A 27,841-nucleotide genomic window follows, 5' to 3' on the forward strand; every position below is an offset into this window, starting at 1 on the left:
AAACTTCACCTTTTTCTCACAAAGGAATCAGGAAGGGAGGGGGAAGTACATTTGTTATTATAATCTTTTATTTTTCAAAATAGAAAATCACAAGCTATAGAGATCAATGATTAGATATTAACTACATTTTTGGGTAGTTGCCCAACTGAAACATTTCTGCTTTGTTGTTGTCTGATACATTAAATTTGCAAAACTTTGAGATGAAAATTTTTTCTTAGTTCCTCAATCCATATAATTACGTTTGCTACCCCGTTCTATTTGTAATTTTAAACCCTGTCCTTTATTTCCTCAAACATAAGCAAAATCTATGAAATTGCAAATCAGAGATTGGCATTTACTTTGGATTTCCACAGTCTTGCATTCATTTATTCTGTTTCATTTATAATTCAGACTGGATCAGGGTAAAATGTTGTCTCAGCATTACCAATGTGGTTATAATTCTTATGAAACAAAGGACTGAATAACGTCTATCAAAGTTAAGACATTATAGAAGGAACTGTACAAACCCTCAAGACTTTCAAAAACAAGATCTTGCAGAAATAATTCTTGTAATACCTCCTTAGGTATCACACTGAACACTACCCTAAATTAAAAACACTAAGTTTAAATTTTCAAATAATCATAACCTAGTCCAATTGTATACGTTAGCCAAGTTAACTCAAAAAAAAAAAAAATATATATATATATGCCTGTAGTCCCAGCTACTGGGGAGGCTAAGGCAAGAGAATCGCCTAAACCCAGGAGTTGGAGGTTGCTGTGAGCTGTGTGACGCCACAGCACTCTACTGAGGGTGATAAAGTGAGACTCTGTCTCTACAAAAAATATATAGAATGAAAAAGTGGGGGCATCACTTTGAACAGCAAACTGCACTGAGTGAAAAAAATTCAACAAAACCAATTCTGAGCAAATTAACTAGTATGAACATATTTTTATTTAAATTGGTAATGATTTGGTATAGTAAACAAATATTTTATGTCTGTGATTTTTCATTGAAACCTATGAAACCTATATAGATAAAAAATATATTCTTTGAAAAAACAACTCGGTTTTAGGAAATCCAACTCACCCCACAGAGAGCCGCAGCAGATTTCAGAAGTGAATTCCTTTTCATACATGTGGATTAGTGGTTTTTTACATGCAGAAGAGGCATAAAGTGGGTTAACATTGACTTCAAAAGGTTGATTAGGTGGTTCCTCAGGCACTTCCACAAATCCAGCATATACTGCAAAGAAATAAGGGGACGATAATCAGAGAAATTACTAGTCTGTACACTGTATATGCTCGAGTGTTTCCACAAATGAGACACACAAACTCTTTTCCTTCATGGGATTTCAATTTTATTTGATATTTCAGTAATTCCTAAACTATCAGATAACCCAAATTCTGGTGATTAAAAATAAATCGTTAAATACGAAAATATTTTAAGTTATTGTGATTAGAACACACACAAAACAATCCAGACGAAGGCCTCAATTTCTCAATTGCAGCTCAGATTTAGGTACCATAGATATTCAGTGAAGTGCAAATTTTTTTTTTTTTTTTGTAGAGATAGAGTCTCACTGTACCGCCCTCGGTAGAGTGCCGTGGCGTCACACGGCTCACAGCAACCTCTAACTCTTGGGCTTACGCGATTCTCTTGCCTCAGCCTCCCGAGCAGCTGGGACTACAGGCGCCCGCCACAACGCCCGGCTATTTTTTTTTTTTTTTTTTGGTTGCAGTTTGGCCGGGGCTGGGTTTGAACCCGCCACCCTCGGCATATGGGGCCGGCGCCTTACTCACTGAGCCATAGGCGCCGCCCAGTGCAAATTTTTTTAAAAGCATATATCAATCTGAATTTTTGCAAACTGAAGATCAGAATTATTTGATTCTTATCTGATCATGAACCAGTGGTTAAACGCTATTTACTATACGAACAGATAGAAGCATTTAGAGATTGTGTTAAGTACACTCACAGATGGCACTGTCAATGTCATCATCAGCAGACCTCCTGAAACCGGTGGAAGGAGAAGAGCAGGCAGCGGAAAAATCTGATGGCGTTGATGATTCCGCTATGTACCTATTGTCACTCTCATCGTCAGGTGCTGGGGATGCAGCACCTGAGGCAATGATGTTTGAGATTTCACTTCCATGGCCTGGTTCCTAAAAGAGGATCAAAACCAGTTTTTCTTTTATTAGGAGGTTGTCAGAGGGAGAATGTACCTGGTGGTCATTTGCAAAAGAGAATGGAAGATGTGTCACTTCTACATTCTAATAAAATCTGCATTTACTAGAAAAACTCAACAATTTCATCAGAAGAGACAGAACTAACCTATTATTGAGACCAGTGATATCAGAGGAGAAATGCAAGGAACTTTTAAGTCTCCAATTGTACAATATGGGACCTAACATTTGTGGAATCTTTACCATATACCAAGTACTGTGCTACGTATCTTATTTACATATCTTCATGAATCCTCATCATACCCAACGAATAAGTATAATTATCTCCAAGTCATTTACAAGGAAACTAAAGTTTTGAAAAGTTAAATAATTTATTCAAGATGATAGCGCTAGTAGGCAGGAGAACCAGAGTTTGAAGCCAAAGCCTGTTTGATTCCAAAACATACACTCAGCTATGCCATGCTGAACAGCCTTTTGAAAAACTAAAAAAGCACAGCATGGGAGTATCTGCTCTACTGCTTTAAGGTACCTTCACAAAACCAGGAATGTGAAAAACCTACGGGGAGATTTTCTAATGACAGAACAAAGGACAGAAAATCAACCAACACAAATTCAAGGGTGTGAACATGCCTCACTTAAAACCTAGCCTGCTTCTATTCTTACAGAAAAGACTCAATGACAACAGTGATGAAATATGACACTTTATGTGGGATTCCATATCTTGTGGTAAAACATACCAAATATTTGTGGTAAGCTTGTAGATAAGCCCTTTATGTCAAAACAGTGATTCTTGGCACCAAGAGAGTTGTGCCACCCTGTCAAAGACTGGTTTTTATGACCTTTCCAACCACAGAAGCATGGCATGGCAGCATGTCTTTTATAAATTAAAATGAAAGGAAGATCCATTCACTCTACAAATTTCCAAAACATTCCTTAAGGTAACTGGAGATATGCTATGAAACCTGTGATGGGACATCCTGTTTTAACATCTTTAATTAAGGTAGATAGACGGCAAAACCTCTATAAGTTGACCACCCAAGGGGCTGTAATAAACTGGTCAATGTAAGAAATTAGGCCTATTTTAACGACACATATTTGTAGCATATGTCTATTCTATGAAAATTAGGTCATCTTAAGAAGGTGGTCATTGTGCAAAGGTGGTCAACTATGGAGGTTCTACTGTAGATGTTTAATCACTGCTACTACTTTCCCATTGGAAATCATTTAGAGAATTTCCTTCTACCATTTTTTCTTTTTTCTTTTCTTTATTGATTACTTTCATAATTCTTGTGTGCCTGTTATAGGCCATGTCCTAGGTTAGACATAGACACTGAGGTCGAATAAGTTGGAAGAAAAATAATTAAGGTTGGATTATATATAGTTCCTTCCTTTTAAGAGTTTACAATCTAGTGTGACAGAAAAAGCAAATAAGTAACTAAGCTACAATGTCATAAGTGGAACTATGGAAATGGAAATGTTTTCAAGCACAAGGAAGAAATATATATTTCTGCCTTGGAAAGTAAAAGATAATATTTTCATGAGGATGACTAATTCACTAGGGGCTAGGAGAGGGGTAACTGGAACCTGACTGTTTAATTGTTTGGAATGATAAAAAAGATCTGGAAATGGATAAAGGTTAAGATTGTACTACACTATGAATGTACTAAATGGAATTGATTTGTACACTTAAAAATTGTTGATATGGCACATTTTATGTTACCATAATAAAACAAAAACTTTCCAGAAAAAAAAAAAACTGGGTCTTTTTAGAGTGATTTCAGCAAGATAGCTGATTAGAAGTGACTGGTGCTCATCCGTCTTACAAAAAAAAAGACCAGGAGAACGATTGAGCAGCTAAAATATGTGATCAAAGTGTCTTAGGGAGAGCATTAGGATGCGGTGAGAGAGTGGCAAGGTCTCTGAATAGCATGGAAATGCAGGATGCAGCGTAAAGGACAAAATCACATGATCCTCTCAAGAAATGCAAAAAAAAAAAAAAAAAAAAAGATAAAATTCAGCCTTATTTTACAACAAAAATCCTAAAAATTAGGTATAGAAAGAATATACCTCAACAAAATAAAGGCCATATAATTCAAAGTTACAGCAAACATTGCACTGAATGGGAAAAAGCTGAAAATCTTTTCTCTAAGAACTTGAACAAGGATGCCTTCTCTCACCACTGTTATCCAACACAGTACTGGAAATCCTAGCGTGAACAATTAGGCAAGAGAAAGAAGAAAAGGGCATCCAACTTGGACATGAGGAAGTCAAATTGTCTTTTTCTGAAAACTACATTATCTTATATGTAGAAAACATACAAAGACTTATATGTTTTCTTAAAAACTTATAACTGATAAAGCGGCAGTATATAAATCAATAAACAAAAATCAGTGGGTAGCATTTCTATACACTGACAACAAAGTAGATAAAACAGAAATCATGAATGCACTTGCGTATACAATAGCTAGCACAGAAATAAAATACCCAGAAGTAAATTTGAAAATCTTTCAAATGATCCATGAAAGTAGTGTATGGTGCCCCATGATCACATTAATGTACACAGCTATGATTTAATTTAAAAAAAGTGAGTAATCTCTACAATGAAAACTACAACTCAACAGGACACACAAAAGAGAAAAAGTATCCTGTGTTCACAAACTACAAGAATTAATATTGTTAAAATGACCATATTACCCAAAGTGTTCTACAGATTCAATGAAATCCCTATGAAAATATCAATAAAATCCCTTCACAGAAAAGAAAAAAAATCCTAAAATTCATATGTAAATACAAAATAGCCAAAGCAATCCTAAGCCAAAAGAACAAAGTAGGAAGCATCACACCACCAGATTTACTGATACACACAAATACACTACAAAACTATAGTAACCAAAAACAGCATTGCAGTGGCACAAAAATAGACGCAGAGACTTGGATTTATGTCTAGAAAAAAATCCACATATTTATAGCCAGTCGATTTTTGATAAATGTTCCAAATTATTCTTTGGGGAAAAATTTGTCTTTAATAAAGGATGCTTGGAAAACTGGATATCCTTATGCAATAGAATGACACTCAACTCCCATCTCCCATCTTCTATGAAATCAACTCAAAATGGATTAAAGACTTAAATGTAAGACCTAAACCAATAAAACTACTAGAGGAAAACATATGAAAAATGCTTCAGGACAGTGGTCTGGGTCTTGGAAAAGACTATGAATAGAATGTCAAAAGCACAGGCAACGAAAGCAAAAATAGATAAATGGGATTATATCAAACTATAAAGTGTATGCACAGGAAAAGAAACAATTAACAGAGTTAAAAGACAACCTGAAGAATGAGAGATATTTTTTGTAAACATTCATCAAACATGGAATTAAAGTCCAGAACACACAAGGAACTCAAAACAACTCAACAGAAAACAAGCAAATAATCAGATTAGAAAATGGGCAAATGATCAGAATAGACATTTTGTAAAGCAAGACATAAAGATGGTCAACAAATACATGAAAAAATGTTTAACACGTCAGTGATCATTAGGGAAAAGCAAATCAAAACCACACTAAGACATCCTCTCACCTCAGTTATAATGGCTATTATCAAGTCAAAAATATAACAAGTGCCGGTGAGGATATGAAGAAAAGGAAACTCTTATATACTGTTGGTAGGAATGGAGAACAATATTGTGGTTCCTCAAAAAGCTACAAATAGAACTATCATATGATGTAGCAGTTCCACTACTAGGTGTGTGTGTGTGTGTGTGTGTGTGTGTGTGTATACAAAGGAAAGGAAATCAGTATACTGAAGAGATATCATCATCCCGTGTTTACTATAGCACTATTAGCCAGAGCCAAGGTAAGGAATCAGCTGTATCCAAGAACAGATGAATGGATTAAGTAACGTGGCTTTTAGACATAATGGAATACTATGCCGCCATAACAAATAATGAAATCTTGTCATTATCAACAACATGGATCAATCTGGAGAACATTATTTAAATAAAATAAACCAAGAACTGAAAGAAAATTACATGTTCTCACCTACATGCAGAAGCTAAAAAAGTTTATTGCATATAAGTAAAATAGAATAGTGATAATTAGAGACTGGGAAGAGTAGAGGAGAGGACAGATAGGGAGAGTTTGTTCAAAGGATACAAAATCATAGTTAAGTAGAAAGAGTAAGTTGCAGTGTTCTCTAGCACTGTAGGGTAACTAGGGTTAACAATAATTTATTGTATATTTCAAATAGCTGGAAGAGGGGATTTTGAACACTCCCATCACAAAGAAATGACATATGTTTGAGGTGATGAATATACTAAATATCCTGATTTGGTCATTGTACATTGTATGTTCTGAAATACTATTCTGTACCCCATAAATATAATTATTAAGTGTCAATCAAAAATTAATACTTTAAAAAATTGTATGTGTTAAGAGACTACCCCAAATATGATCTGAGTAATAAAGGCAAACAAGTAGGAATTTTTGTCCCTTGAAATAAATGGGAACCATATAGATGAAAAGTAGTAAAAATCTATCTATACATCTACAATTAAAAATATTTGTGGCTTTGGGGTATAAGGCTAAAATATATTTGGAATGGCTGGAAATGCTACATGTCACATGAAGAAACATGAATTCACAATGAGAGGAGTTCATACTCCTTTGTGCTTACCTCCTGTTGATGTTCAAAGTCCAGGGACACAAGTCTCTCCAATCTTGGACCACGTCTCCCTGAGCGATTTTCTCTTCCATTTAGTTCAAGTGTGCCATCATTTTCATTGGTCCCACGGACTCCCTGACGTGCATTATCCCTGCTGTTTCTTCCACTGCCTATATTGGCTTCATATCCTTCCTGGTCTCCAGAGGCTATACTGCCCCCACTGGCTGTACTTCTTCCACAGTGTCTACTGGCTTTATGTCTTTTATAGCTTCTGTAGACTTCTTTTCCATCACTACCATCTTGCTTGCAGCTTCCATCTCTGCGATAGCTTGCCCTGATAAGAAGCACCAATCAGTGAAAGAAAGTCACTCAACAAAAACACATTTGAAAGTTAGTAAATGTAACAGATTTGGCATGTGCCTTATATACATCCACCATTTCCAGACATGCCTTTGCTACGTGGCTATGATATAGCCATTGGTATGATAATAGATCAGTTATTTTCAACCGGTGTGCCACGGCAAACTGGTGTGCTGTGAGAGGATCTTAGGTGTGCCATGAAAAATTTTAAAGGTCATTAATTATTTTCAAAAGACATTCAAAGCACATAAGTATATTCTTTTTTAAACTGTTTCTTTTGATCAACATAATTTAAGTGTGTCACCTATAACTATAGGTTCCACTGTGCTGTGAGATTTTTTTTAAAGGTTGAAAACACTGGTATAGACAATAAAAATGTTGCAATGGCCTGCCAATCTTAAATACTGAATTAATAAGTAATCCATAGCTGATGTCTATTTTCTGGCTACATTTGAATGGCAGAGGGACTATAACTTGCATTCTTTCTTAGAAACACATGGTTAGTAGCAAGAATATGTGTTTTTCTTAAATAGACTACTTCGTGAATTAGCAACTTCACAGCAATATAAATGATCAAGCTTAGATTTTAAGTTCAGTCACAATACACTTAAATAATTCTTCTCACAATATATCTAGTTTATGTTAATTTTAACAGCTGCCTTGATTTTCTAACATGTGTATTGACTGCTTTGCTATAGAATCCCATTGGTCTACTACTCCTACCAAGAAGTTCAGTAATATAGACCTTATATTTTGTAGAGCTATGATAGTCATTTAATTAGTTTCTAAAAATATCAAGCTTAATAAAATGTCTCAATGCTCTTTTTTTTTGCATAAGAGACATTAAACACACGTGCTTGTGGTAATTCTAAAAGTAAATTTATTTGGCAATGGAATTACTGTTAGATTTTTTTAGTTGGAAAAAAACCCCAAAGAGATCTTGTTAATTTCTCCATCAGTTAACCAGACATCTTAAATTTATTATATACGTGACATTACCTTAACTGTTGGAGAAAAGCATAGCTATGTTGGCAAATACCAGAGCTTCATCTTACAGTTAGGTTGTATACTTCCTTTGTCACCCCATTTCTCAGTCACTATGGTTTTATAGGGTAAGATGATTCAGTGACATTAATTTTAACAGAAACATCCAGAAAATTCCAGTTATAAAAAAAATAAATATTTGCTAATTTTTAAGGTACACAAATAATGCAAACTTTGATTGTCTGCATTAGAACAATTTGAAATCTATTATTGACAATCAAACCATTTAGCAATAAGCAAGTGAAATTGATCTACCCTCTTGATAGTAAATTTTGAAAATAAACCAAAGATACAAATAGCTCTCAAGTAATAAAACATAGGTGGAATAAGTAATCCATAAAAACCAACCTTGGCCAATTAGGCACATCACGATTATTGTCTGTGTCATAAAAAGAATCATCGTTGTCATTATCATCATAGTCTTTACAGACATCATCATCCTGATAAACGTGGTTATCCAAGTCATCATTGCCATTGGCATGGTCAAAGGTATCTTCAAAAGCATCATTAGAATCATCATCATTATCACCATCAGTATCAGCACCAGCATCATAGAGTTCAACATAATCACCATCCTCTTCAGGTGGCTGAATGACAGGTGCAGGAGTTAGCCAATCATTCCGGAAGATTTCAGAAAGTGCGTTATAGCCCACCCATTCATTTGTCAAGTATACGGGCGGTGATATTTTTCCTACTTTAAATCCATCTGGAACCTGTGTGCACAAGAAAGGTTAATGTAGTCTTTAGCAGCATTTTATTTTCTTCTAGATTGGAAAATTTCCAATCCGATGACATTTTAAAATATATTTTCAATTAAAACAAAGATGTTAACTCACTAGATAGAGCCAAAATTTTAGTGAGGATGAGATGCTAAAATCCAAACATCAGGCTGTGGTTATTAGTGGCCTTTCTGGATCACACAGGGCAAAATTTACTCACATTTTTATTATCCCTACTTGTCTGCTGAGGAGTAGACATTTGCTTTTGGAGCTGGAAAGTAGAACAGGTGATTTGATGCTCTATAAATACAGTAATTTCTTTCCTTTTGCTTTATATCCTAACATTGGGATTAACACATAGCCCTTGAAAATGGTATGTTAATTTCTCAGCTCTAAATTTACATGTTATAGTTGTCTTAACACATCTCAAACACTTATAAAAAGCAAATTAATATAAGTCCACATTTTAAGTATAGTATATGTCATATAACTTTTGGGCAACCTGGAAGGGATATGTGTATGGTAGCATAAGGGTAATTACAAAGTAAAATAGAATAATCTGAAAGTATACTGCAAAAAGAGCTGGAAACTTTTAAAAATTATACAGTCAGTATGAATTTTATCTTTTTATTTTTTAGAGATAGAGGCTGACTTTGTCGCCCTTAGTAGAGTACTGTGGCGTCACAGCTCACAGCAACCTCCAGCTCTTGGGCTTAGGCAATTCCTTTGCCTCAGCTTCCCAAGCAGCTGGGACTACAGGTAACCACCACAATGTCTGGCTTGCATTTTATTTCTTATTAAATGTTTTATTTTATACATTACCTCATCACCCAACAAAAATTGAGCATCTAACCTCTTAATCTGAGGTTAGCTAGTACAAATTGCTCTTTATTATTCCTCTCTCAAATATGTTCTGACACAAAAAGTAAAAATTGAATATTTTCTGGAAAAAAAAGAATATGAAAAAGAAAAGAAAGCAAATATTGTCTGGTGAAGGGCTTTCTTTTTTTCTTTTTATTAAATCATAGCTGTGTACATTAATATGATCATGGGGCACTTTCGATTTTAGTTTCTAGATTTTGTGTATGCTAACACAGAAAGGGGAATCTATCTTTAAAGGATTAATTTTTAAAACCCTAAACTCTTTAAATTTTTCTTCCTTTAGTGGAAGATGCAAATATGTTAAGTCAAAACAAATTGAAAAGTAGAAAAAATGGTCATAAACGCTTAAGACGGAAACCTACATGGATGTCAATCAGCAACTTCTGATCAATAGTAGAATAAGGCGGTGATGACTGGGACCTCCTCCTGGTCACAGGACTCTCTTCTTCAGAAGAAGATTCTGGAATGCCAAAAATGCATTAGTAACAGTAGTGATTGCAGTCACTGCCATCATTTGTATAGTGCACCAGTTCAATCCCTTGTTTTCCTTGTAGCCTCTGTGATTCCATTCAGGAAATATCACCTAATAAAATGTCATCGGGTCAGGATCCTAAATTCTGTTTTCAGGGGGTGGTAGCAGGCTCAAATTTTGTCCCATCTGCAGATCTACACAGCTTACTAACTATTTCTGTCTGTGTAAGAAGGTAAACAGTACCACTGGTAGCCAGTAACAAGAATAGAAAGGACTGTCCTCACATACTAAACAATAGAAAAAGAGCCAAACAGTGCATTAGAAGATTATAGACTACCCAAAACTCTCACAATGAGAGCTGACTTTGAAATCTTAACTGCCCAATTTCTACCAAGTGAAATATTCTGATGTATTTCGATACAGTTAAGGAGTGAACTACTGAAAAGAGATCAAAGTTATATGTTCTTACACAGCTGGGAACCTTTCTATAACAGTAATATACATTATCACTCTTTGTCTGGAATGGCCATCAAAACTGATGTACAATTAACTTTGTAAACTTGCCACCATATGTTTGCATTGAAGGCAACTTGGTAAGGTTTCATAATCTTGGTATATCAGTGTCTCACAGCAGTGTTCATGTTGATGTGTAGCAGTGTTTTACTGAGTGGTGTTCATTATTGTTTTGTGTGCTTTATGATGACAGCTCTGATGGGTGGTAATTCCAGAAAGAGTTCCAAAATTGCTCTGAAGGGTGGACTAGGTGCTGGCATTAGTGCATAGCTTCCTAAGGGGAGTACTTCAAAGGTGACCATAGTGATATTCAGCAATGAGGTATGTAGTACTTTTGCTAAGATGAGTTAGTGAACTTAATTGTCAGACCTCATATTTGTAAACACTGCAGTCTTTTAAGAATGCTTGACTGAACTCATGCCAAAATTTGTGTCCTTATCTTCTAGTACAAAGTACAACAGTAGTTGTACTTTGTTGTTTATTATTTTTGTGTAGGAAACCATTTATCTTTTGGTGTGTTAGAAGACCAAATACGAAGTCCAGCTGAATGTTTTGAGACTTTGACACAAAACTATAGTAAGGTCCTCTGATATCCTCCACGAAATCAGAGCTCCTTCCTGTCATTTCATGGGAATACCAAATGCTCTACCGAGAACATACAATAAAATAAAAGAATTTTGAAGCTGAAGAGATGCATAATGTTTAGCTATTATCTGCACACATGCTATCCCCTTCTTCCTCCCATCATTGTTCATGACTGCTTTGGGGCCTAACCAGAATTTCCTTATTTCCAAATTGAAACACATATAAACCTTAAATTTTTAGTCGTTTTCCCAGTGTTAGCAAAATCAGCCCAACTCAAACCAGAAGAAAAAGATTCTGGGGTAAAAAATCCTTAATTTACCCTTGACTTAGGCGTATCTTATTTTTTTATAATATAGTATTTGTGTAAGAGGGGACACTGCTATTTAAAAAAAATTCTGCTATTATCTCAGTTTCATAAGAAGAGTAGGGTTTTAAAGTTCAGATCTTCAAATATTCAGTTTTCAAAAAGTGAGATAAATCTATATCCATTTTGTTATTAATATTTTAATAAAATCTGCATGCTATATTTTTAGAGATGACTCAGAGAGTCAATTAGGCATTTTCTCCTTGCTTAAACTTACCTAATTGCTTAAAACTGGATAATGGTAGATTTCATGATCTAACACACAACTTTTGGTTTTGTTTATACTAATATTTCACAAATCTATAATTCACTTCAACTATCTAAAAAGCACATCTTAAAACACTTATTTGAAATTCATATCAATTTTCTAAGCTATTTTCTATGATTTGATTAATTTCCATTTATTGTAAGTAAAATCATTTAAGGATATTTATGAGATAATAAAAAGTTTGGAGAAGTGAAATAACAAAATGATAAAAGGAACACATGCTCATAAATAATGTATCTAATATTCTAAAAGCTATCTATAAATTTTAGCTTGTTAGAGAGGCCTCTTCCAAGTTCCTTTCCCATATTTTTCTTACCGGGTATAGAAACGAAATAAAATTGGGCGGCGCCTGTGGCTCAGTCGGTAAGGCGCCGACCCCATATACCGAGGGTGGCGGGTTCAAACCCGGCCCCGGCCAAACTGCAACCAAAAAATAGCCGGGCGTTGTGGCGGGTGCCTGTAGTCCCAGCTACCTGGGAGGCCGAGGCAAGAGAATCTCTTAAGCCCAGGAGTTGGAGGTTGCTGTAAGCTGTGTGAGGCCACGGCACTCTACCGAGGGCCATAAAGTGAGACTCTGTCTCTACAAAAAAAAATAAAAAAATAAAAGAAACGAAATAAAATTGACTCTCCCCACCTTTCTAGATACATCCCTAACTACTACCCAAGTGAATGAAGAGACATCAAAAAAATTATTTTTCATTTCTCAAAGGTCACCCCTGACCACCCAATTGCCAAACCAGTTGCATGTCCTTCTGCTCCTAATCATATTTTACCTCCCTAATACTTTTTTAAATTTTATTATTTTTATTAATATTAAATCATAGCTTTGTACATTAATGCGATCATGGGGCACCATACACTGGTTTTATAAACAGGTTGACACATTTTCATCACACTGGTTAACATAGCCTTCCTGGCATTTTCTTGTTTATTGTGTTAAGACAATTACATTCTACATTTACTAAGTTTCACATGTACCCTTGTAAGATGCACCGCAGGTATAATCCCACCAATCACCCTCCCTCTGCCCATCCTCCCCCGCCTTCCCCGTATTCTTAGGTTATAACTGGGTTATAGCTTTCATATGAAAGCCATAAATTAAGTTTCATATTGATTCACCCCTTCTTGAAATTCTTCCCTCTTGAATTCTGAAATAGAAATTGTTAAACATTAGTTTTGCTTTTTTATGTTGAAACTTTGTGCTTTGAATCACCTGATGCTGCTGGGCCATCCTGAGGATTTTGCAAACTCCTTTGTCTGATGTCAATGGGCTTCGGAGCTTGTTCCAAAGGAGACCGCTGAGGAACGCTAATGAAAAGACAGAAAAGCATGTGCCATGTCCTAACATGCAGAAGGGGAATGTGCAGCTCAACAGAAACACTAACGGAACGTTTTGCTTAAATACATGGGTATAGATCAAACTGAGAAGTAGTGGAGCAAAAGTAATATTTTCCGATTTCTATCTTCCCCAAACCTGCTATTTTATCTAGAAGAATTTCCAAAATATATAAAAAACATTTTCCATGTAGTATGTTTCCTTCATGTATCGTATTTGTTTCTAAAAATTCCTACATTTTAAGCTAATATTCATATAATATTACCTGAGTAACACAGCAATAAGAACAATCTTATTGTGTGCTTATTTTAACAAGATAAAATAAATTACTGTTATGTAAAATATAATTTTTTTTTTTTTTTGTAGAGACAGAGTTTCACTTTATCACCCTCGGTAGAGTGCCGTGGCATAACACAACTCACAGCAACCTCCAACTCCTGGGCCTAGGCGATTCTCCCGCCTCAGCCTCCCAAGTAGCTGGGACTACAGGCGCCCGCCACAACGCCCGGCTATTTTTTTGTTGCAGTTTGGCCGGGCCGGGTTTGAACCCGCCACCCTCAGTATATGGGGCCTGCGCCTTACTGACTGAGCCACAGGCGCCGCCCAATATATTCTATTATTATTATTCTGATTTAAAATGCTTATAGTTCATGTTTTTTTTTTTAATGTCCTATTGCTGATTTAGATAGGTGGATGAACAAATAAAGCACTTTACTTCTTACTACTCAAATTCCAAGAATATTTAGAAAGTTGCTTTGGACCAGTGCTGCTAAATTTTCTAGTTATTTTGGTGTTTCTGTATGGAAAGACTTTGGTTATTGATTTAGGCCTAGAACAGATAAAAAGTCTGTTTAAAACGTTTTTAAAAGTTTCTGTTTTATTGGGGCCAGGCTTGTTTTTTTGCTCTATAAATACAGTAACTTTTTTTCCTTTTGTTTTATCTCCTAACATTGGGATTAACACATAGCCCTTGAAATCACATGGGCTCACATCTGTAATCCCAGCACTGTGGGAGGCCAAGGCGGGTGGACTGCTTGAGCTGAGAAGTTGGAGACCAGCCTGCGCCAGAGCAAGATCCTGTCTCTAAAAAATAGTCTGGCAGTGTGGCAGGCACCTGTAGTCCTAGCTACTCGGGAGGCTGAGACATGAGAATCACTTGAGCCCAAGAGTTGGAAGTTACTGTGAGCTATGACGCCATTGTACTCAACCCCAGGGCAACTGAGTGAAACTCTGTCTCAAAAAAAAAAACTGTTTTATTTTTAATTATTATGGGTACATAATAGTTGTATATACTTATAGGGTACATGTGATACTTTAAGAGAATAGAACTGGAATATTTTAACAAATTCCAATTTGGTTAACACACATTGTATGGGTGGATCAAAACATCACAAAAGTCTTTTCTATGGTCCCAATTTCAAGAAAGATTAACAAGAAATTTAACTATATTTAAAAGCAAAGTATTTGCTATTCATAAACTCAAAATCCTTTTGTAAACTGAATAATCATTCCACGTTTAACGCTAAGGGTATTTTTTAATATATTGGATTTTATTAAAGTTATGTTCCATGATACCAAAAGCAACTAGTCAATACTGGTTTCTTCCCTTTGAGGTCAGAAGGACCGTGAAAACACATTTACTGAGTGCAGAGAAAAAAAAAGGTATTCTCAGTCTTGCTTTCCAGTTTTTCAATATTTCTATACAATAGCTAAATCTGAAGGCATAAATGCATGGAATTTTTAAAAATAATGAGGTAGAGAGATACCTACTACATAACATCATCTCTATGTATTCTGACCATACTGTCCAGAATATAGTCAATGCTCAATAACTATTTACTGAATGACCGAGTGAATGCATATAAGCTAAGTCCTCCCTATCGTGAGTTGGGGTTGGAGGTGGTATGCTTTTCAAAGAAAATCTACTTAAAATTTGGCTTTAAAATATAATACATTGTATAAAACATTTAAAATATAGAACATAATCTTTAAAAATTACTAAAGATTCTCAATATTACAAAGGTCAAAAATAGAGTGGTGTCAATATTATGTATGATATTTTATTGATAGAATATTAAGTCTAAGATTTGATTTTTACTATGTGTTATTTTCAGGCTTACTCATTCTGTGTTGTTAGCTTCTGAGACAAGGGTTAATCTGCAGGTGTATCTTATCATGTAGTACATGCAAAAAAGTTCACTCGAAATGTCATGTCTTTTTGTCATCAACTACTATTTGAACACTGTCAAGGAAACGATTGCTATTGTTTCTCTCTTTTTAAGTTGTGGTCTTGCCAGCTAATTATCAAACTAATTGCTTGAAGAGACTGGAGTATGTTTGAATGTCAAAGATCTAGTCTAATCACTGGATCACTGCTGTTAAGGTTTTAAATGTGGGTCAACGATGCCAATGGTGATGATGGAGATCATATAATCAGAAACCTTCATTATATTGTTGAGGGTTAATATCTTAGTTTTAACTTCACATGGAACGTAGTGTCAAAAAAACAAGCTTTAATTTTTCATCTGATAATTAATCATGAGTAGTTTGAATTATAGAAATCAAAGACATATACCTTGAGGAAAACGTGACATGATGTGCACGATCCTGGTTGCAAGGCATAGCAATAGATCCCTCCTGAACCTTAAAAACACAAAGGAATACTCAGTAGAATTCTACATCATAAATTCATCTGAGTAATGTACTTATGGTAAAATACCTTTTTCATTTATTTTCATACAAATCCAACTTATAAAATAGTTTTAATAAATAGATTCTATTTTCATAAATGTCACAGTATAAGATTAGAACTGTTTAAACATAATTTCTGATGACATCTTTGAATTTTAGCATGGAAACAGATTCCTGGAGCTCATAGAATCAAAAACCCTCATTTTATTGTCGAGACATCTGTAGCACTCAGGAAAAATAAATTTTCTAGAAATTTTACATCAAGTCAAAGGAACATCTAAAATGAGAACGCAGGCCTTCCAACTCCTAATTTAATGTTCCTACTGTGTTACCACATTGCTTTTTATATCAAGTGCAAACTTCTCACTCAGAGTTTAAGAATTTAAGTTCAAATTCTCACTCACTCACCCTTTTAAGCTGACCCTAAATTTTCAACAGTTATCACACATACAAATTTCAAGAGTCAAAACTGCCCTGTCATCAAGAAGGTATGTATCTCCACTTTAAATTTGACCGCACTATCATAATTAGTGTTCCAAATACTTTTTTCACCTCTAAATAAATTAATTTGCATTTTACTAATTATACATTCATCTAATACACATACAGCGAAACCCTTAAGGCACATATGAGCCAGCTTCTATGAATGGAACAAATTTATTTTCTGCCAACATTGATAGAGAGGGCCATGGGATGTTGCCTTGCCTCATTTAGTTTTTTACCACTGGATTTCTACTCAAAACAGTTTTTAGCTGCTCAAAAAATCGGTCATTCTGACATGCAACAAGACCGTCACACTAAATTCTTTAGAAAGGAAATTTCTATGTGTTACACTGTTTAGAAATCTAGCATTTTCATGCTGATAAACATACTCTATAGTTTCTGGAAACCATACTATCTTTCCTACACTATTTTTTCTTCATAAAGTAACTTATTAGGCTGTCTTTACACTTTGACAGATAAGTGAGAAATGAAAAATGTTGTGAATCTTTCACATTCTGATAATGAGTGTTTCCAAGTATAACCAGATGTTTGGCAGTATGCAACAGAAGCATCTCTCTAACTCTTGGCATCCTATTGATCCAGTCTGGACCTCTTGGTTTACAAAGCTGATCTCAGGAAGCTTACTGATACTGGTAAACAAGAGGCCCAAATTTCTCAAATAGATAAAGGCCTTAAATAATAAAGACAATGCTTAATATGCACTGGCTGTATTTAATCTGAAAATGATTTTCCTGTTTAAGTGTCATGCTTATGGTAATAATTATTACCTGGGGGTATGAGTAAAATCATTTAGTAAGGGAGAGAAAAAGATACATTGCTCCTTCAAATTAAATAATGCCATCCATCTTATGTTTCTTCTGCCAGTGGTTAACATTCACAAGGCAATATTCTTTGTTATTCACTTCAGAAGATTGTTAGTATCAAGAAGGTTGTATTTAAAAAAGAGAATTGTCCATCAAAGACTTCACAGAAGACTCCTGTGAAGCATCTTGTGCTGATTAGAATCTTGTGTTGATTAGGAAAAACAATGAGGTTCCTGACCCACTATCAGTAAAAGGCAGGAGTTTGAGCTCTTCACATACTCACCGAATCTACCTTAGTGAAAAATATCTTTTAGATGGCTGGCCATCAGGAATCCTGGTTATGATGATGCTACCTTGTTTACACAAGAACTGACACTATGACGCTGGGTTTACTAATACATGTGCTAACTAGGATACTATTAATGTAGTCATGAAAACAGATGTCAACCTGGACACTAGGGCTGACTTAATTATTCCCATAATTGCAAGTAAATAAACCACAGGTAAAACGGCCCAGACCTTGTTACAAACTGAATCCCTGAACAGAGACAATCAAGGAAAAAGACATGTGCCATTGCTTTACAAACTGAACTACCAGCATTTTTTAGGGTCAATATTTTTGCTTAAAGAAAGAATGACAACTAATTATTCATCCAATTTGGTATTTGGTAGACATTTTATTTTAAATGAATGACGTAAGCCTGTCAACTTGAGAAAAAAAACTGATTGGTATTTGTTAATAATGATAAACTTTGAGCTTTCAAGGGAAAATTGGAATTTTTAAACCTGAATCTACTACTGAGCACTTGACAGTTTACCAATACTCAATAGCTTTTATGATGGAATTAATGGAGATTATTATAAATGCTGGGTTTTACTACTGTATAAGAGAACATGTAAACATGTGGAAAGATCTACATACACAGTGAACCTATGTTTTCCAACTAACCAACACATGAAGTTAAAAAGCACGCATAAGCAAAACATCTATTCATACCACAAGACAGACCAATGGGTTTTAATATTAAAAGAGTATACAAAATTTTATTAATATGGTTTTAGATTCAATTTATCTAATTTCAGTACATTATCAATGAATTTCCACAATTATCTGAAAAATCTGTAAAACTTCTCCCTTTCTAACTACCTGTATGTGAGTAGCCAGTTTTTACTCATTTACTCCAACCAAAACAACATATGGCAATACACTGAATGCCAAAGCAGGTATGAGAATCCAGCTGTTTTCCATTAAGCAAGATAGATTAAAGAGCTCTACAAAAATATAAAACAATGTCATTCTCTCTAAAATTTTATTTTGGAAAATATAGTTACTTTTCATTAAAAAGTTGGTTTCTTATACACATATAATAGTTTTATGACTTTTACGTGAATTATTTTTCATTGTTTCCAATTTTAATTTCTAATTAGTTAAATGTTGAATGACATAATCCATGTAATAAACAAAATTTGGGGAGTTCCTCAATATTTAAGAGTATAAAGGGATCCTGAGGCCAAAAACTTTAACCACCACTGTTTCAGGCTCTTTCTAATGTCACAACAACTCATATGGAGAAATTTACCTCATCTCCATTAGGATTTGGAATGCATGGCTGTGATGGTTCTATCTGGACTTCGGCCTGAATGGAATGAAATACTTCATCGTTGTCTGATGACTCATCTTCTTTGTCCTTTGACACAAAAAGGAAAATAAATATTTTAATTGTTGCTAAAATGCAAGCGATAGGAACAACTTTCATCATCCTAATGTAAACCTTGAAAGAGTAATTTCCCAATAGTAAAAATAACTTAGACCAGCAGTTTCTAACAGGCTTCAGTTCTGGATCCCTTTTTGGAATCTGAAGACTGCTACAGATTGACTTTAGAAAACTGCATATAGATATGCACATTTGCATATTATTTTCAAGGGGATTGCTGACCTCCTGAAACTCATCTATGGGATCCAGGTTCATCTCTGTTCTAAATCTTGATTAACTAATAACACCAAACTGTTCCCTTTAGTAAGCTAATATAACCCCGAAGGTTGGTCTTCTTGAAAAATACAAGATCTATAATACAGAGGTGCAAATATGTTCTCCATAATCAAGCTCTAGAACTTGAGGAAACTGTTTTCCCTTGTAAGCCAATCAGTATTATCTCTTCAACTCAAAAAGTGTAATAAAAATATGCTTTTTTACTGCCAGTGAATTGAAGTATTCTAACAAGTCTAATAAAATTTCAAGTATTTCAAAATACGTTTGAATTTAGGCTATTATTAATAATAATTTTCTTTTCCTTTATGTTTTCTTTAAGGACCACACATAAGATATGAATGCTATTATTTACCCACTTTTTTTCCAATTTTGGAATGGCTTCCCACATATATATAAAATACAATTAATGACAGTTAAGTATGTGCCATGCTGATAATACTGTTGAGTCTTACAAGGATAAATGTTAGTCGTCTTTACAAATGCAGAACCCATTAGATCCATCTGATTACTAGAGTTCATTGAGAATAATCATTTGCATTTTAGATGCCATTATTTTTGCAAATATCACCATTCTGGACTTATACCCCCCCTTCTGCCTCTGATTTCTTTTCTTTATATCTCCATCTTTTCCTGCTAAAGATCTATTTCTCTTTCTTTTATCTCTTCCCATGTTAAACAAGTCAGTGAATCAGCGTTTATTCAATTGGCTCAAGTGCATGAACCAAAAGAATTCCTTATTTAATCAGACAAGGTTCACTCGTAATTACTACATCAATTATGATTAATATTTCTTTTTTGAGACAGTCTCAAGCTGTTACCCTGGATAGAGTGTCGGGGCATCATAGCTCACAGCAACCTCAAACTCTTGGGCTCAAGTGATCCTCTTGCCTCAGTTTTTCTATTTTTGGAGAGATGGGGTCTTGCTTTTGCTCAGGCTGGTCTCAAACTCGAGAGCTCAAGCAATCCACCTGCCTCAGCCTCCCAGAGTGCTGGGAATCAATTATGATTAATAAATGGATGTGGATCACAGGATTTAATTTAGAATCATCACAATGATTCCTTTTATGTAAACGAATGCTTCAAAGTTTTAGAAAACAACTGTCCTCCTAATCTTGTCTAACCTCATTAATTTGCTTATCAAGTTCACCAACTCTTCATCATGAGATTCGATTTGCCAGATTAAATTCAGTAACTTTGGTCATATTATATCTATTTCATGTTACTGGTTTGCAAAAGAATGAAGCTTTATTGATCCTTAAAAAGCTACAATACATTGTTGTTCATGTTTCAAAAGTCTGCAGAGACACTATTTGTAACTTATTTCATGTTCAATGAGGTCATGTCATTGATCAATTATGTAAAACGGGCAGCAAATTGGTGAGACAAGTCATAAATATGGTCACCATATGCAAAATGTTTTGGAAACTGCTTTCTCTCTCATTTTAACCTTGACTTAAACATCCTGAAAAACAAAATTGAGTGTAATTCACTCAAATAGTCCAGCTCAGTATTCAACGGGAAGAAAAAGCAATTAAACTTACAGAGGTTAGAAGAACAAAACCAAATTTGTTTTTGCGTTTGCTTTCTATGAGTTATCTTTGAAATTTTAAATAATTAAAGCAATTTTTAAAGATCCAAAATAGTAATTTTAGATGTACATATGTTTATCCCTTTATTGGTTAAGGGAACAATAAGTTGAAAACTAGTAATTCAAACTATATTTCAACAGAGATACATTAAGCAATTACCTACATCATTCAAACGGGAGGTTTATCTCATATTCAGTCACAATTATCTTGAAAATTCAGAATAATTTATTTGAAGTAAAAATTAGTCAATCTTCTATGGAACACAAGGAATATTTATTTCATTCGGTTTTACATAGAAAAATATCAGCATGAACTAGCACATTTTCTCTACATTTCTAACTCAGCGTAAAAGTATCAAAAACTCACATTTTCAACTGGTCTCATGTCCTCCTCATGCTGATTAAAGATTTCTTCCCATCTGCGTTGGCGCCTTTGTCTGTGGGCTTCGAAATCTGAGAGTTCCAGCTCTTCAGGTCTCCGTGATGACTTTGCCCGGAACCTCTTTGGTGACAGTCTTTTTGCCAAAGCCTGCCTTAGACTAGAAACTCTCGATTTTTTCTTCCGTGCCTGTTCAGGTTGAGAATAAAACACGTTTGATGACAGGTTTTCCAAGAGGGTTTGCAGTGGACCAAGTGGCTTTGAGTCATCCGAATTTGGTGCTTGGAGTAGATCCCTCGATAGTCCCTCTATCAGCGCTTGAACTGAGCTAACTGCCTGTGAGGGCTCCAATACCCAGGCCTGAGCCTGAGGTAATCCTTCAGTTTGCTCCTCTACTGGAATGAGCACCTGAGTATCCAAATGCAGTGGCAAAAGCACATGGTGGTTCTGTGACAGCAGGGGCAGGAACACCCGAGCGTGTACTTGCAGTGACTCAGGTTCCTCCTCCTCTGCCTCTGGCTCTGTCTCTGAAGCCTCTTCCTGTACCTCTGGCTGTTCAGGCTCCAGGTTCTGCTCTGGGTGCTGTTCGGGTACCTGGTCCTGCCTCTGCTGTTGTCCAGGGGCCTGACCCTGCCCTTGTTGTTCAGGTACCTGATTTTGCCCCTGAAATTCTTCTGGCACCTGGTCCAGATCTTGGGGCTGTTCTGATGCCTGGTCCTGGGCCTGAGCCTGCTGCTCTTTAGGTACCTGGGCCTGGGCCTGCAGAGGCCTGGGTGTCCTAACCTGTGCCTGTAGTGGCATGAACACCCCGGCTACCCTCCGTAGTCGTGGAGGTGCCTTAAGCTGCATCTGCAAAGGCCTAGAGGTCTTAGCTTTCACTTGAGCCTGCAGTGGCATGAATACCCGAGCTGCCCCTTGCAGTCGTTGAGGTGTCTGAGCCTGCCCCTGTAGAGTCCGAGGCGTGTTGTCCAAGGCTTGTAGTGGCATAAGCACCCTGGCTGCTCCCTGGAGTTGCTGAAGTGCTTGGACCTGTGGTTCTCGATCAGGCAACCACCTTGGCTGAGAGGGTTCTCCATGCAGGACTCTAAGTGGTCTGCATCTGCTGCTGGTTGGCAATCTCAGAAGCTCATGAGTACAAGAGGGTCCTCTGAAATAAATACACAAATGATTGCCATAAAATTAGATTTTTTTCAGTGGAATCAATGTATTCAGGGAAACTGCTTTTATTTTAAAAGATGGACACTTTGGCTGGGTGGGGTGGTACAAACCTATAATCCTAGCACTCTGGGAGGCTGAGGCCAATGGACTGCCTGAGCTCAGGAGTTCGAGACAAGCCTGAGCCAGAGCAAGACCTCGTCTCTAAAAAACTACCCTAGCATTGTGGCGGGTGCCTATAGTCCCAGCTACTTGGGAGGCTGAGGCAAGAGAATCGCTTGAGTCCAAGAACTTGAGGTTGCTGTGAGCTGCATGTCACAGCACTCTACCAAGGGTGACAAAGTGAGACTCTTGTCTCAAAAAGAAGAAAAGATAAGAAAAAATATGGACATTTTCTGCAACAAAGATATTTTCAACAAATCTTTCTGGAATTATTCTTGTAAAGTCTGAAATATCCTGCAGGTAACATTTGTATTACTAATGTATTCAATTAGTACTGGCGTCTAATAATTTACTTGATTATTCTATTGCCAGGTATTAAGGAGTCATTGGGTGGTAATAAAAAATTCTCTTCAACATTTCCACTCAATATCTCTTTGTTGTATCAGAAAAGATTAAGTCATTCTGAGTCAAAGGCAACAGTATGTAATCAACTGTCTTATGCAAATTGCTATCATCAAATTATATATGCAATTTGTCTAACACACCTGAATCTTCTCATGGTGTACTGTTCCTTAATAGCTTCTTCTCTTTCAAAGATCAGAGGTATCCCTTTTTCCGAAAGAGAAAAACATAACACATAAACAGTCAGCAGAGAACCATGTAATCCACCTTAGTCACTTTGTACCCTTTAATGCTTGGGATAGGGAGTGAATTCACAAAGGCAAGAAGAAGGTAGCCCTTCAGATAAACTTGGTTGGTGATGTAAATAATGTTCTAGTTTCCAGGCCCACTTTTGCAGCACAGGACAGCTACTACATGCAGGTTAATTTCTCTGGGCATAGGGAAAAAAATAGCAATCTGAATGCTGCAATTCTAAAAGAGAAACAAGAGAGAATGGACAAAGGGAGACCAGGACAAGAGAAAATCTAGATGGGTTATGAGTATGCCTTACAACTGTGGGCTCTAGATAGCAAACTTTATGGCTTGGGATTGAGCTTTGGTCTTTTTGAGGAGAAGGTAAATTCTTAACTCTGGGTTTTACACTTAATACCTTGAAAAAAATCAGCTTCTTTCCTATTGGCTATGCTGTTACTACTGAAATCATCTTACAAACAAAAGTTTTCTTTTTTTTTCTTTTTTTATTTTTATTAAATCATAGCTGTGTACATTAATATGATCTTTTGAATGTCCTATTTTCAGATGTTTATAGGACAACTATATTTACTTTAGAGTAACCTCCATATAAATGGCTATTTTCCTACAGGTAACATTTTGGAAATCTTACAACCCTGGAAATTAGCAAATTATCAAGTAGATGTGTGGTTTTCCTGAACCCATTGGAGACTAGCTGGCCTCTGTGATGTTGGTTCAATGAGTAAATTATTAAGGTAAGTAAATTAATTCCTGTTGTTCCTTACTTCCAAATAGCGTATGTACAGTTACTCAGATGAAATAAGCTCCCTATAATCAATACTATAGCTTATCTGTGGGTGCCTGCTTTTTTCAAGTTCCCCTTCTACACTCCATTGTTACTCTCAACCCTGCCCAAGATTAAATGTGTAATATGCCAAGTAAATTATAAGGATACCACATCCCAAGTTTCCAGATTTGGCAAAAATTCATTCTGTCATTTTTAATAAATAGGAGCTTACTTTTATTTGTATAAACTAGTTTCTTTAATAATATAATTGAAGTTCAGTACATCAAATAAGCTTAATATGGCACACAAACATTACTTCAAAATTATTAGTCAATAAATGGCTAATTACAAATCCACTTATCTCTGTGCATCAAAATATCAGCTTAAAAAGGACAATAAGGTATAGATTTTGTTACCTCTAACTTATTTCTTTAGTTAGTTTACTTAAAATTAACACACATCACAAAATTCTATTTGAGGTGTTCACCATCTTTGTAAACATAAATACTTGCCGTTGTAACTGGCAACAATGAATAGCCATATACAGTGTGTGTGTGTGTGTGTGTGTGTGTGTGTGTAAAGGATGTCAAAAAAAGCATGCACATTGTAAGAAAGGAAAAATTGTGTTACAATTGTAATACTTAAGTCACATTTGACTTTCACAGTTATAAGAGGTACTCAAATGTGACTTGTATTCATCTTTTGTGATTGATATGTATTAAGTACTACAATTATGTTTGTGTGCATGCGTACGTGCATGCATGCACACTGAGGCCAGTGTTAATGAATTGTATTAGAACACATGGCACATTATTGGTATTATTGAAAAAAAAGTATGGAAGGCCTCAGAACTTTCATTTTCAACCTAGTTCTTAAACAAATGTTTTTTTTTTTTTTTCCAAAACCAACATGTGAGTAAAATTCTGCTTTTATCTGACTATTCATTTCAGTAAAGTGAAACATCACAGATTCTACCTTTTTTCTGTCTTTTCTTAATGATTCCAGTAAGATGCTTCGTTAATGACTCAACAACATGTCGTTCATTTTTTATGTTCTGAACAAATGGATGATGAAGCATGTTTGCCGAAGTAGGACGAACCAGGAAATTTTTTATCATGCATTTTTCCATAAAATTGTGGAATTTGCGGGACCTAAAAAAAAATGAGTCAAAGACATAAAAGTATTTTCAAGCCTACTACACCTCTTCTGAACCTCACCCACACACTACTCTGAAAATCATATTTTTGGTGAGAGTTGACTATAGCTATAATTGTCTTTCAATTGGCAGTTTGACAATACACATTATACAGTGAGGCCATTTAAACCTAGGAAAAGAATTGAGCATCAACAGCATTTTCTGCCCAAATAACAGTAGAAACTTCAATAAGTTTAGCTTTTGCACACGTCAAAACTCAAGTGGCGATATGGCAATTGAATAGTTAATGTGATACATATGCTCTGTGAGACTATATTAGTCATCCCACAACGGTCATGCTCCGAATGTTTCATTTGACTATATGCAATTTTAACTACAGAGGCATGGATATGTGATCCAAAAAGAAGTTGTTAACAGCACCAGGACAAAGTAATCTTTTAAAAATGGCCCATAAAAACAGATGTGGCCAGAAAGCCTGATTCTGTGGAAAGATTTAAACCGAATTACAATGAAGAATGTCAGCAATCAAATCACAGTCCACCACTCAATATGAGGGCAAGCCCTAAATACAAAGAATAAACAATAGTTTAAGGTACTAGATTGACAAGCTTCAGAGAGGACAGTTTCCAAGTTTAGCTGGCCTGCAGCATTCTGGAAGAACAAGTCCTCTGCTCCAGGTTTATGGATGTTCAGTTTAATTGACCAAGCAGCAGGCTATATATTGCAATTACAGACTGCCTAGCCAGGCACAGTAAGAAATTTTGCAAATGGTTGCCATTGATCCATCTTCTTACTTAGGAAACAACTGAGTATGTTCATTAATGAATGGCAGGACAGTAATATCATCATAATATATTATGGGGGATATTATTTATTTCTAGATGGCTAGCTAGCTGTTAATGGAAACTGATCATTTAAATTTCCCAGTTAAGATACTGGATTTTAGGGAATATTGTCCAACCATGATGGTGAAGCAGAAACGAGTGACCAAACAAATGAAAACATCTTTGTTACGTAAAAGTGTTAAGTCAACATATTTAAGAGATTGAGACTTTCATCTTTACCATCCACTGGATTTGACTGTAGGTGCAGATTCCCGCAAGATAACGAAGAGGGCTTCCAAGGGCTGAAGATTACATAGAGCTGCAAATGGAAACAGATGAATTTAGAAAAAAATGAGAAAGATAACTACACAGCTTACTTCTTATTCCAGAGGGGATTTTAAGTGTTCTTTCACTTATCATGTTGAATACACACTAAGGGATAAATAGATACAAAAGAAGGTAATTAAAGGAAAAGCTCATTTTAACACAAATACTCCAATATGTAAGATGCTAATGTTACACCATCACCAGGTGTGAAAAATCAATAATAAACTAGTCAAAATCTGTGAAATATGCAGTTGATGACTTATATCTAATCAAGTTAACTGAAAGTAAAGACAAGCCCTCTTCTGTTTGTTTTGCAGGTATTTATAGTTGTAAAGCTAGAATGTGTAATTATGGATTTAAAAAGTCAACCTGAAAAAGAAAAAGTCAACCAGACTATTAGCTGAGAAAAATAATACAGAAATAAAAATGATTTAGTGGTCTAGAAAGTGGAGAAGAATCTATTTTGGTAACTAAGAGTCCTAGAAAAAGACTTAGAAATACTGTAACTACTAAAAACACACCCTTTAGACTCTCGTAGGGGTCCTCAAACTTTTTAAACAGGGGGCCAGTTCACTGTCCCTCAGACAGTTGGAGGGCTGGATTATAGTTTAAAAAAAAACTATGAACAAATTCCTATGCACACTGCACATATCTTATTTTGAAGTAAAAAACAAAACAAAACAGGAACAAATATAATCACACCGCTTCATGTGGCCCGCGGGCCATAGTTTGAGGACCCCTGTGAGCAGCAGTTCTCAACCTGTGGGTCATGACCCCCTTTTAACAATGAAAATACATTGTGGCATTAGGAAGGCTGAGAACCACTGGTCTAGAGTAAGATCACCTGGGTTTTAATCCTAGCTCTGCTTTTATGACTTTAAGCAAATTATTTAACCTATCTGTACCTCTGTTTCTTCATTTAGAAAAACAGGAAATGTAGGGGGAATCCCTTCAAAGAGTTGCTGAGAAAATTAAATAGCAACTTACAAGTAAAAGTATCTGGTGTGTAATAGGTGCTTAATAAATAGTAGTTATTGATATTATAATAAAAATTTTAAACTATCTGGCACTTCAAATCTGTGCCAAATTATTGGCCTTTCATTCTCTCTTTCATACACACAGGCATGCAAAGAAAAGCCTATTCCAATATGTACTATATAAATTAATTACCTCATTGGTTTGGGAATTCTGGATTTTTCAATAAGCGTTTAAATATGTGTCTCACTTCCCTTATTTCCTCTTATGTTTTGATTAAAGAAAATTGGCAGAGCAAAAAATCCCCAATGAAGAGCCATAGTGTAAATTTCATCTAATGCTACAAGCATGTCATTCATGTGAGGACAGTTTGATATTAATGACTCTTGATAAAGCCATCCTTCCTCTCCCCAAATGCATTCTCAGAAAATCTAAAGTGCCAAACTGGCCTCACATAGTAGTAGGAAAAACTCTCCAGGGTGATTTTTATTTCTCCATTACAT

General features: G+C 35.5%; 1 protein-coding gene across 1 annotated transcript in view; it reads right to left on the reverse strand.

The window, feature by feature from the left end:
- The window catches only part of NRK (Nik related kinase), a 135,337-nt gene that overhangs the window by 19,932 nt on the left and 87,564 nt on the right, over window positions 1–27,841 (reverse strand). Inside the window, exons 10-21 of the mRNA XM_053579736.1 lie at window positions 26,277–26,355; window positions 25,032–25,207; window positions 23,182–23,245; window positions 21,308–22,466; window positions 18,942–19,049; window positions 15,939–16,006; window positions 13,241–13,335; window positions 10,188–10,285; window positions 8,573–8,937; window positions 6,833–7,154; window positions 1,953–2,139; window positions 1,067–1,222 (exon numbers count right to left, since the gene is read on the reverse strand). Of these exons, the coding sequence (XP_053435711.1) occupies window positions 1,067–1,222; window positions 1,953–2,139; window positions 6,833–7,154; window positions 8,573–8,937; window positions 10,188–10,285; window positions 13,241–13,335; window positions 15,939–16,006; window positions 18,942–19,049; window positions 21,308–22,466; window positions 23,182–23,245; window positions 25,032–25,207; window positions 26,277–26,355 (2,877 nt within the window). The remainder of the gene's footprint in view (window positions 1–1,066; window positions 1,223–1,952; window positions 2,140–6,832; window positions 7,155–8,572; window positions 8,938–10,187; window positions 10,286–13,240; window positions 13,336–15,938; window positions 16,007–18,941; window positions 19,050–21,307; window positions 22,467–23,181; window positions 23,246–25,031; window positions 25,208–26,276; window positions 26,356–27,841) is intronic.

Source organism: Nycticebus coucang, chromosome X (assembly GCF_027406575.1).
Source record: "Nycticebus coucang isolate mNycCou1 chromosome X, mNycCou1.pri, whole genome shotgun sequence".
NCBI lineage: Eukaryota > Metazoa > Chordata > Mammalia > Primates > Lorisidae > Nycticebus > Nycticebus coucang.